General features: G+C 42.2%; 1 protein-coding gene across 3 annotated transcripts in view; it reads right to left on the bottom strand.

Moving 5' to 3' along the window:
- The window catches only part of LOC106588997 (CUB and sushi domain-containing protein 3), a 746396-nt gene that overhangs the window by 222465 nt on the left and 511599 nt on the right, over positions 1–12332 (bottom strand). For all 3 annotated transcript variants that reach the window (XM_045709277.1, XM_014178612.2, XM_014178611.2), the window contains 2 exons: positions 10800–10956; positions 600–791 (listed from right to left, as the gene is read on the bottom strand). In XM_045709277.1, the coding sequence (XP_045565233.1) occupies positions 600–791; positions 10800–10956 (349 nt within the window). The remainder of the gene's footprint in view (positions 1–599; positions 792–10799; positions 10957–12332) is intronic.

The following is a 12332-nucleotide window of genomic DNA, read 5'->3' on the forward strand; positions in this document are numbered from 1 at the left end:
GTGTGGCCTACCACTTCGCAGCTGAGCCGTTGTTGCTCCTGTATTGGCTAGTTGAATTCAACTCTCACATATACCAATCTTCCCAAGATATTACTAACTCAAAATAAAACAATTCTAATGCTATTCACTTTAAGAAATGCAAAACACTGCAAATTGTATGACAAAGTTATAATTAAGAGGATATAATGCAACATAAGGCTGAATTAAACCAGCTGGATGAACAAACATTATACAGGTGCAGACTGCAGTGCTGGTTGTTCTACTGTAGCATAACAATGACCTGCAGGAGCTCTGCCTGGTCTGGTCTGCACTCCCCTAGCCTGGTCAGTACAGTATGCAGAGTAGGAGGTGATGGGCAGCAGCTTAGATCATTATGACAAATGGGAGGGAGCTGTGTTAACGTTTTCTTCTGTGGTTAACTTGACATGAAGAGAGAAGGGTTGTGCTGCAGTACTGTACTGCTAGGTTAACTGGGTTAACAGTAGTTGAAAATAGATAGAGAGCCGTCTACAATCCGCTATGCTTAGAGTCAACAGTTAATCCTGATCATATGGCTTTACCAGTCATATGCACACTCGTTTTTTACTCTGTTCCCTTACCAATGCAAGAGGGCAGGGCGTTGTCCCAGGCACGTCTCTCTCCGGTCATACACTTGAGCACTCCGCTGCCGTGCAGGGTGTAACCAGGGTTACACCTGTAGGTGATGGTGCTGCCAGAGAAATGTCCCTGGTCGTTGACCTTGAAGCCAAACTGGGGCACCCCAGGGTCTTCGCAGTGGGACAGCTCAAAGCCTGGAGGAGGGAGGGGAAAGGGTGGTTGGGGGGGGTTGAATTGAAGGAGAGAGGGAGGGAGGGAGAGAGAGAGATAGAGAAGAAAATCAATCGAAGTCACGAAGGGCTCTGCTACAGTAACTTGACCCCAGAGAACAAGCAGAACCACAGTGGCCCTGGGGGAAAACTCCCTAGAAAGAAGAAGCATGAAGAATAAACAGGCTTGGGAGTATCCTCCTCCTTCTGGCAGTGTAGGACGAGGTCACAATGTCACAACTCCGGGTTAAAAAAGGATTGGAGCATTTGGTTGAGCATGCCTAAAGTTCCACACTTTTAGGGGCTACTCCATTGGTTCCATCTTATTACGCCTGGCATGGTCAATCAAGCTCAGCTTTGAAATACTTTTTGAAAACCAGATATGTGATGTTAACACAAACATCACCTCCGCCAAGGTGGACACAGGCACACAGACATGGAGGCATATGATTTAGCCACACCGTTTTTGGCATCCTCTCTTAATGTTCCAATCTGTCATTTTGAGTTATTTCCGTGCTGCTTGCATTGCATGTACATGGGGCGGCAGGTAGCCTAGTGGTTATAGCGTTGGGCCGGTAACCGGATCGAATCCTCGAGCTGACATGGTAAAAATCTGTAATTCTGCCCCTGAGCAAGGCAGTTAATCCACTGTTCGCCGGGCGCCGAAGACGTGGATGTCGATTAAGGCAGCCCCCCGCACCTCTCTGATTCAGAAGGGTTGGGTTAAATGTAGAAGACACATTTCAGTTGAATACATTCAGTTGGACAACTGACCCTTTCCCTATGTCATTAGGGGCTCAGAACAGAGAGAATGTAAGTTATGGTGGTCATTAGCTTTAGTCATTCCGGCTTGAGGATCCCACTGGGCCTGGAGGCAGAACTAAGCAGGCAGAACAATTAGGATTAAGCGCTTGGTTAATTTGTCTAGAACTCTCGGTCGGTACAGGAGGAGCATGGGCCGGCTTTCTGTCAGAGACACTTCCTGTTATTATCTTCTCCTAATCGTTTCCGTTTGGCACGCCGTCATAATTACACAGCCAGCTGAGAGAAATAGGACAGACATTATTATGCTGTTCTTTTTCCTTGTCTTTCAAAGTGCCCCACATTTTAGCAGCTGACAATTTCCTATTTGCTGGTTTGAACTCTGCCCTGTGATATTAAGGACGCAGCCAAGCTAAAACGAGACACATCCCTCTGCCTTCTCCTCATCACAATGACAACTACCTTTCAAAATACAACACCCACATGAATGCATAGCACCCAGTTCCATTTGCCTCCAATTAAGTGTAAAGCCTGAACATAGTACTCTATGAGTGTCGTGTCAAACACTGAGCGGTCACCATGACGGCAATGCTCTATACCCTGAGAAAAAAACTGTCGCCATGACGGCAATGCTCTATACCCTGAGAAAAAAACTGTCGCCATGACGGCAATGCTCTATACCCTGAGAAAAACAGTTGCCATGACGGCAATGCTCTGTACCCTGAGAAAAAAACTGTTGCCATGACGGCAATGCTCTGTACCCTGAGAAAAAAACAGTTGCCATGACGGCAATGCTCTGTACCCTGAGAAAAAACATTTGCCATAACGGCAATGCTCTATACCCTGAGAAAAACAGTTGCCATGACGGCAATGCTCTGTACCCTGAGAAAAAAACAGTTGCCATGACTGACCTTAACATAGCGTGTGGCTGAGGCAGGAGGGTGTTGGGACTGATTAACGGTGGCAATTTTCACCTAGCACAGTGATTACACATTCAAATCAAATCAAGGTCTTTTTGTCTTGTGCACAGATTGGCAGATGCTATTGCTGGTGTAGCAAAAATGTTTATGTTTCTAGCTCCAACATAGCAGTAATATCTAGTAGTACAATAACAATACACACATCATCCATACGTTAATATGTAGTAATACAACAACAATACACACATCTTCCATACGTTAATATTGAGTAATACAATGGCAATACACACATCATCCATATATTAATATATAGTAATACAATAACAATACACACATTATCCATATGTTAATATGTAGTAATACAATAACAATACACACATTATCCATATGTTAATATGTAGTAATACAGTAACAATACACACATCATCCATACCTTAATAATATGTAGTAATACAATAACAATAGACACATCATCCATACATTAATATCTAGTAATACAGTAACAATACACCCAATCACAAAGTTAAAAAAGAAATAACAGAAAAATGTCAGAGACCAGAATATAAACATATATGTACTGTACATAAATGTTGATTACGTTGATTTCAGGTCATTGTCTCCTAGCATGGAACCAGGAACAAACGTTTGGGTCGTGAAAAGTCCTTTTCCTTTTTTTAAAACCCCCTCCTTCCATTTCCTCAACATGTCTTCGTCTGTGCTTTAAATAACATTGTGGTGGCTGAACCGTGTTGGCATCGCCACCTACTTCACGTGCCAAATGGCACTCTATTCCCTATATAGTGCACTACTTTTGACCAGAGCTCATAGAGTAACCCATAGGGCTCTGGTCAAAAAACACAAATTATCAATGAACCTACCAGGTACCACCCCAAAGCCGTAAACACGGGCACCCTCATAGATATCATCCTAACCAACTTGCCCTCTAAATACACCTATGTTGTTTTCAACCAAGATCTCAGCGATCACTGCCTCATTGCCTGCATCCATAATGGATCAGCGGTCAAACGACCTCCACTCATCACTGTCAAACGCTCCCTGAAACACTTCTGCGAGCAGGCCTTTCTAATCGACCTGGCCCGGGTATCCTGGAAGGATATTGACCTCATCCCTTCAGTAGAGGATGCCTGGTTATTTTTTTAAATGCCTTCCTCACGATCTTAAATAAGCATGCCCCATTCAAGAAATGTAAAACCAGGAACAGATATAGCCTTTGGTTCTCTCCAGACCTGACTGCCCTTAACCAACACAACAACATCCTGTGGCGTTCTGCATTAGCATCGAACAGCCCCCGTGATATGCAACTTTTCAGGGAAGTTAGAAACCAATATACACAGGCAGTTAGAAAAGCCAAGGCTAGCTTTTTCAAGCAGAAATTTGCTTCCTGCAACACAAACTCAAAAAAGTTCTGGGACACTGTAAAGTCCTTGGAGAATAAGAGCACCTCTTCCCAGCTGCCCACTGCACCGAGGATAGGAAACTCTGTTACCAGCGATAAATCCACTATAATTGAGAATTTCAATAAGCATTTTTCTACGGCTGGCCATGCTTTCCACCTGGCTACCCCTTCCCCGGTCAACAGCACTGCACCCCCCTCAGCAAATCGCCCAAGCCTTCCCCATTTCTCCTTCTCCCAAATCTAGTCAGCTGATGTTCTGAAAGAGCTGCAAAATCTGGACCCCTACAAATCAGCCGGGCTAGACAATCCGGACCCTTTCTTTCTAAAATGATCTGCCGAAATTGTTGCAACCCCTATTACTAGCCTGTTCAACCTCTCTTTCGTGTCATCTGAGATTCCCAAAGATTGGAAAGCAGCTGCGGTCATCCCCCTCTTCAAAGGGGGGGACACTCTTGACCCAAACTGCTACAGAACTATATCTATCCTATCCTGCCTCTCTAAAGTCTTCGAAAGCCAAGTCAACAAACAGATTACCGACATTTCGAATGCCACCGCACCTTATCCGCTATGCAATCTAGTTTCAGAGCTGGTCATGGGTGCACCTCAGCCACGCTCAAGGTCCTAAACGATATCTTAACCGCCATCGATAAGAAACAATACTGTGCAGCCGTATTCATTGACCTGGCCAAGGCCTTCGACTCTGTCAATCACCACATCCTCATTGGCAGACTCAACAGCCTTGGTTTCTCAAATGATTGCCTCGCCTGGTTCACCAACTACTTCTCTGATAGAGTTCAGTGTGTCAAATCGGAGGGCCTGTTGTCCGGGCCTCTGGCAGTCTCTATGGGAGTGCCACAGGGTTCAATTCTTGGGCCGACTCTTTTCTCTGTATACATCAATGATGTTGCTCTTGCTGCTGGTGAGTCTCTGATCCACCTCTATGCAGACGACACCATTCTGTATACTTCTGGCCCTTCTTTGGACACTGTGTTAACTACCCTCCAGACGAGCTTCAATGCCATACAACTCTCCTTCCGTGGCCTCCAACTAATACAAGTAAAACTAAATGCATGCTCTTCAACCGATCGCTGCCTGCACCTGCCCACCCGTCCAGCATCACTACTCTGGATGGTTCTGACTTAGAATATGTGGACAACTACAAACACCTGGGTGTCTGGTTAGACTGTAAACTCTCCTTCCAGACTCACATCAAACATCTCCAATCCAAAGTTAAATCTAGAATTGGTTTCCTATTTCGCAACAAAGCATCTTTCACTCATGCTGCCAAACATACCCTTGTAAAATTGACCATCCTACCGATCCTCGACGATGTCATTTACAAAATAGCCTCCAATACCCTACTCAATAAATTGGATGCAGTCTATCACAGTGCCATCCGTTTTGTCACCAAAGCCCCATATACTACCCACCACTGCGACCTGTACGCTCTCCTTGGCTGGCCCTCGCTTCATACTCGTCGCCAAACCCACTGGCTCCAGGTCATCTATATGACCCTGCTAGGTAAAGTTCCCCCTTATCTCAGCTCGCTGGTCACCATAGCAGCACCCACCTTTAGCACGCGCTCCAGCAGGTATATCTCTCTGGTCACCCCCAAAGCCAATTCCTCCTTCAGCTGCCTCTCCTTACAGTTCTCTGCTGCCAATGACTGGAATGAGCTACAAAAATCTCTAAAACTGGAAACACTTATCTCCCTCACTAGCTTTAAGCACCAGCTGTCAGAGCAGCTCACAGATTACTGCACCTGTACATAGCCATCAATAATTTAGCCCAAACAACTACCTCTTCCCCTACTGTATTTATTTATTTATTTTGCTCCTTTGCACCCCATTATTTCTATTTTGCACTATCTTCCACTGCAAATCTACCATTCCAGTGTTTTACTTGCTATATTGTATTTACTTCGCCACCACGGTCAATATTTGCCTTTACCTCCCTTTTCTCACCTCATTTACTCACTTTGTATATAGACGTATTTTTCTACTATATTATTGACTGCATGTTTGTTTTACTCCATGTGTAACTCTATGTTGTTGTATGTGTCAAACTGCTTGCTTTATCTTGGCCAGGTCACAATTGTAAATGAGAACTTGTTCTCAACTTGCCTACCTGGTTAAATAAAGGTGAAATAAAATACAAATAAAATACAAATAAAATAAAATAAAAAAAGTAGTGCACTATGTAGGAAATAGGGTGCCATTGTGAGACTTGGCTCTGGGCTTCCACTGACCTTTATTATGCAATCAAACAGCTAATCCTGAAGGTGGAATGAATTCTCCCACCAGACACAGATTTTATAGATTTCAAATGAGATAGTCCACCAGCGGGTTGATCTATATTTTTTATCTCTGTCAGAACTAACACCCTGCTGAATGTTACACAGGCTAGCTACTAGCTAGGGCAACACATGAATTGTTGTGTTTTTTTACGTCTGTGCTAATACAAAGTCGGATTTTGTACGGGGGGCTAGGACGAGGTCAACAAAGACCAGCGTAGTGGCTCTTTTTCAGGTAATTGATACTACCTTGGACCAAGCTGTGGTTTAATCCCTTGAAATCCACTCCAGGCTGTCAACAGCATTCTAATACCCTTTAACTCCTAATTGTTTTACAACGCAGATGGAGAGACGGGAGAGACTGATACGAGTGGTATACCAAACATTAGGAGCACCAGCCTCAATTCGTCGGAGCATGTACTCTACAAGGTGTCGAAAGTGTTCCACAGGTTTGCTGGCCCATGTTGACTCCAATGCTTCCCACGGTTGTGTCAAGTTGGCTGGATGTCCTTTGGGTTGGTGGATCATTCTTGCTACACACAGGAAACTGTTGAACGTAAATAGCCCAGCAGCATTTGCTGTTCTTGACACAAACCGGTATACCTGGCACCTACTAACATACCCCGTTCAAAGGCATTTAAATATTTTGTCTTACCCATTCACCATCTGAATGGGAAGCATACACAATCCATATCACAATTGTCTCAAGGATTAAAAATCCTTCTTTAACCTGTTGGGTCTAGGGGGCAGCATTTGCACGTCTGGATAAAAAAAAATGTACCCGATTTAATCTGGTTACTAATCCTACCCAGTAACTAGAATATGCATATACTTATTATATATGGATAGAAAACACTCTAAAGTTTCCAAAACTGTTTGAATGGTGTCTGTGAGTATAACAGAACTCATTTGGCAGGCAAAACCCTGAGACATTTTCTGACAGGAAGTGGATACCTGATGTGTTGTATTGACTTTAAACCTATCCCATTGAAAAACACAGGGGTTTAGGAATATTTTGGCACTTCCTATTGCTTCCACTAGATGTCACCAGCCTTTACAAAGTGTTTTGAGTCTTCTGGAGGGAGATCTGACCGAACAAGAGCCATGGAACGATGATGGCCCATTAGACACCTTGCGCGCGAGTTCATCTTGGGTACCCTCGTTCCAATACGTTATAAAAGAGTATGCATTCGTCCACCTTGAATATTATTCATGTTCTGGTTAAAAAGGCCCTAATGATTTATGCTATACAACGTTTGACATGTTTGAACGAACGGAAATATATTTTTTCCCCTCGTTCATGACGAGAAGTCCGGCTGGCTTACATCATGTGCTAACGAGACGGAGATTTTTGGACATAAATGATGAGCTTTTTTGAACAAAACTACATTCGTTATGGACCTGTGATACCTGGAAGTGACATCTGATGAAGAGAATCAAAGGTAATGGATTATTTACATAGTATTTTCGATTTTAGACCTCCCAACATGACGTCTAGTCTGTATCGCAACGCGTATTTTTCTGGGCGCAGTGCTCAGATTATTGCAAAGTGTGATTTCCCAGTAAGGTTATTTTTAAATCTGTCAAGTTGATTGCGTTCAAGAGATGTAAATCTATAATTCTTTAAATGACAATATAATATTTTACCAATGTTTTCTAATTTTAATGATTTAATTTGTGACGCTGACTTGACTGCCGGTTATTGGAGGGAAACGATTTCCTCAACATCAATGCCATAGTAAAACGCTGTTTTTGGATATAAATATGAACTTGATAGAACTAAAAATGCATGCATTGTCTAACATAATGTCCTAGGAGTGTCATCTGATGGAGATTGTAAAAGGTTAGTGCATCATTTTAGCTGGTTTTATGGTTTTGGTGACCCTGTCTTTGACTTGACAAAACATTACACACAACTCTTGTAAATGTACTGTCCTAACATACTCTAAATTTATGCTTTCGCCGTAAAACCTTTTTGAAATCGTAAAACGTGGTTAGATTAAGGAGATGTTTATCTTTCAAATGGTGTAACATAGTTGTATTTTTGAAAAATTTGAATTTTGACATTTATTTGGATTCAAATTTGCCGCTCTTGAAATGCACCTGCTGTTGATGGAGTGCACCACGGGTGGCACGCTAGCGTCCCACCTAGCCCCAAGAGGTTAATAACCTGTCTCCTCCCCTTCATCTACACTGATTGAAGTGGATTTAACAAGTGACATCAATTTAGGGATCACAGCTTTCACCTGGATTCACCTGGTCAGTCTGTGTCATGGAAAGAGCAATAATGTTTTGTCTACTCAGTGTTTCTGGCAAAACTGGATGGATCATGTGTCCGTAAAATGTATAAGCTGGAAGTAGATGCCTAAGTATTTTACTCCAATTACGTGAATTACCGTAAATTCCGGACTATAACCCGCAACTTTTTTCCCACGCTTTGAACTTCGCAGCTTAAACAATGACGCGGCTCATATATGGATTTTTCCCACTTTCAAATTTGTGGGTCCTGACAGCGTGTAGCATTGTCAAAAAATCCACTATCATCAACGGGTTTCGAAAGGCTGGACTGCTGCGTGTTGAAGAGGGCTCAGCGGGGGATTTGCCTCCGGATGAAAGTGACGAGAGCGACAATGAAAACGATCCAATATCGGATGAAGCAATTCTGAGGCTATTCGACACCGAAGAAGATGACTTCAGTGGTTTCAGTGCACAGGAGGAGGAAGATAGTGACCAATGACTTTCTTGGTAGGCTACTGTTTACTGCTAATTTTTTTGTTTCGTTAAAGCCTATTTATTTTTGTTACAAGCCGTGCTTCGTTAAAGCCTATTTATTTTTGTTACTCAGTGTATATCTAGAGTGAACAACAAATACTTACACTTTTACTCTATTCCTTATAAATATCAATATGACTTGGAATCATGACAAAGATAACATCTCATAACACATCATATGACAAGCTACTTTCACATAGGGAATAAAGGCCATGTTCCACTCCCACTCCAAGCCTTTTATTAGGGTCCTATGTAAATCAGTGTGTCTGGGTAATCAATCATAGGATGACCCCTATCCCAGTCTGGATCATTAAGAACCAAGGTAACATTTTATATTAACTTTCAATAATAAGCCGTTAGTAGATCATTTTTAACTCGATTTACAATTTGCAAACAATTTACAAATGTTCAGAAAACACACCTTATAATTGAGTGTAAATTAAAGTTACTATAATTATTATTAATATTCATTAGTCTTTGAGATGGTGTGTTTATTTTTACTCTTGTGCAGTAATTATTATTCAACGTCATGTCTATTTTTGTGGAACTCTGTCTGTGGAAATGTTAAGTTAGTGTTATTTTTTAATTAAATCTGTAAAAATGAAATAAAATATTACAAAAAAATAAATTATTATAGTAAGTGTTTCCAGAACCACTGCTCTACGACTAGTTAGTAACTTACTAGAGTACGACCAGCTTGAAGACTGGTTGGTAACTTACTAGAGTACGACTAGCTTGAAGACCGGTTGGTAACTTACTAGAGTAGACCAGCTTGAAAATTGGTTGATAATTTACTAGAGTACAACCAGCTTGAAAACTGGTTGGTAACTTACTAGAGTAGACCAGCTTGAAGACTGGTTGGTAACTTACTAGAGTAGACCAGGTTGAAGACTGGTTGGTAACTTACGACCAGCTTGAAGACTGGTTGGTAACTTACTAGAGTAGACCAGCTTGAAGACTGGTTGGTAACTTACGACCAGCTTGAAGACTGGTTGGTAACTTACTAGAGTAGACCAGCTTGAAGACTGGTTGGTAACTTACGACCAGCTTGAAGACTGGTTGGTAACTTACTAGAGTAGACCAGCTTGAAGACTGGTTGGTAACTTACTAGAGTAGACCAGCTTGAAGACTGGTTGGTAACTTACGACCAGCTTGAAGACTGGTTGGTAACTTACTAGAGTAGACCAGCTTGAAGACTGGTTGGTAACTTATGACCAGCTTGAAGACTGGTTGGTAACTTACTAGAGTAGACCAGCTTGAAGACTGGTTGGTAACTTACGACCAGCTTGAAGACTGGTTGGTAACTTACTAGAGTAGACCAGCTTGAAGACTGGTTGGTAACTTACTAGAGTAGACCAGCTTGAAGACTGGTTGGTAACTTACTAGAGTAGACCAGCTTGAAGACTGGTTGGTAACTTACTAGAGTAGACCAGCTTGAAGACTGGTTGGTAACTTACGACCAGCTTGAAGACTGGTTGGTAACTTACTAGAGTAGACCAGCTTGAAGACTGGTTGGTAACTTACGACCAGCTTGAAGACTGGTTGGTAACTTACTAGAGTAGACCAGCTTGAAGACTGGTTGGTAACTTACGACCAGCTTGAAGACTGGTTGGTAACTTACTAGAGTAGACCAGCTTGAAGACTGGTTGGTAACTTACGACCAGCTTGAAGACTGGTTGGTAACTTACTAGAGTAGACCAGCTTGAAGACTGGTTGGTAACTTACGACCAGCTTGAAGACTGGTTGGTAACTTACTAGAGTAGACCAGCTTGAAGACTGGTTGGTAACTTACTAGAGTAGACCAGCTTGAAGACTGGTTGGTAACTTACTAGAGTAGACCAGCTTGAAGCCCTCTCCGGTGGACTCCGGGTCAGAGTAGAACTCCAGCCACAGGTTGTTTGAGGTACTGATGAGGGTGAGACCCAGCATGGCTGAGCCTGTAAACGCCCCCAGGACATGAGCAGTGCTGTCTTTACCATCATAGATCTGCGGAGATAAGAGCTCACTTTAGTTCATTTATTAGGCCTTATAGAGAAATGTGTCTCGCATTAAAGATCACTGAGTTAGACACTATTAAAACATCAACATTTACAGACAACATGACATAGATGACAACAACCACATTAATTAAACAGATAGAGCTACATAGACTCTACATAAACAGAGAGAGCTTCATAGTCACTACATAATCCGATAGAGCTACATAGACACTACATAACCCCATAGAGCTACATAGTCACTACATAATCCGATAGAGCTACATAGACACTACATAACCTCATAGAGCTACATAGACACTACATAATCCGATATAGCTACATAGACACTACATAAACCGATAGAGCTACTGTACATAGACACTATGGGCTTACAATAAACTAACTGCCAATACATTCTAAATACAGTGCCAATGGTAGCTCAAATGTCCCCAGGATCGTCAACTTGTTCTACTTACCACCTCTGTGAACTGGCTTCTCTATATGCGGGCCAGTAATGTTCACGGTTTTAGCCACAGGTTGCGCGCCTCTCTTGAATTGGTTTCTCCCGTTTCGGGGATGTTTTAAAATGTTATATTCATGCAAAGTATGGATTTGTTTTTTTTTGTTAAGTATTTGCCACTGCAATGTCAAGTGTGTAATAGCCTAGCTAATGAGAATGTAGGCTACCTGTTAAAAGGGTGCTAATGGTTTACGACAGATGAGAGTAGGTCCTTGTTAATGATGCCCATTCTTCATTCAAGGAGAGCTGCTCTTGAGGTAATTCTATTGTTACAGAGCTCTGCCAGCTAACACTGTGCTCAGTTGTGTGGCTTGTTCCATTGACGCTATGCCAATTTATTGGCTTTTTGACGTTTTATGCTTGAGTCAGGTTATTGCTACTGCTATAGACCAAGTAAGTATGTTTTTGCAACATAGCTGTATTTTGGTCAACTACTTTTCCATCATGTTTTAGCATTTGGATATTTTGTCATTATAAACCGAGTGGTTCAAGCCCTGAACACTGATTGGTTGAACGTTGTGGTATATCAGACCATATGCCATGGGCATGACAAAACATTTATTTGTACTACTCTACTTACGTTGGCAACCAGTTTATAATAGCAATAAGGCACCTTAGGGGTTTGTGGAACTGTATATGGCCAATATACCACGACAAAGGGCTGTGTCCAGACGTGTTGCATCTGACTCCATTGACTGCTCCACACCAATAGGCTGACAGGTCTTCTATCTTAGTCAAAATAAATCAACCCATGGATCTAGAATTCTGTTGTTTCATACGGGGCCATAGCTATAGCCAGGAATACAAATGGAATATCTGAGTTTCACAGTTGTTTCACTTCAACAGTGAAATGGAGTGATATT

The sequence above is a fragment of the Salmo salar genome, chromosome ssa27 (assembly GCF_905237065.1).
Source record: "Salmo salar chromosome ssa27, Ssal_v3.1, whole genome shotgun sequence".
In the NCBI taxonomy this organism is placed as follows: Eukaryota; Metazoa; Chordata; class Actinopteri; order Salmoniformes; family Salmonidae; genus Salmo; species Salmo salar.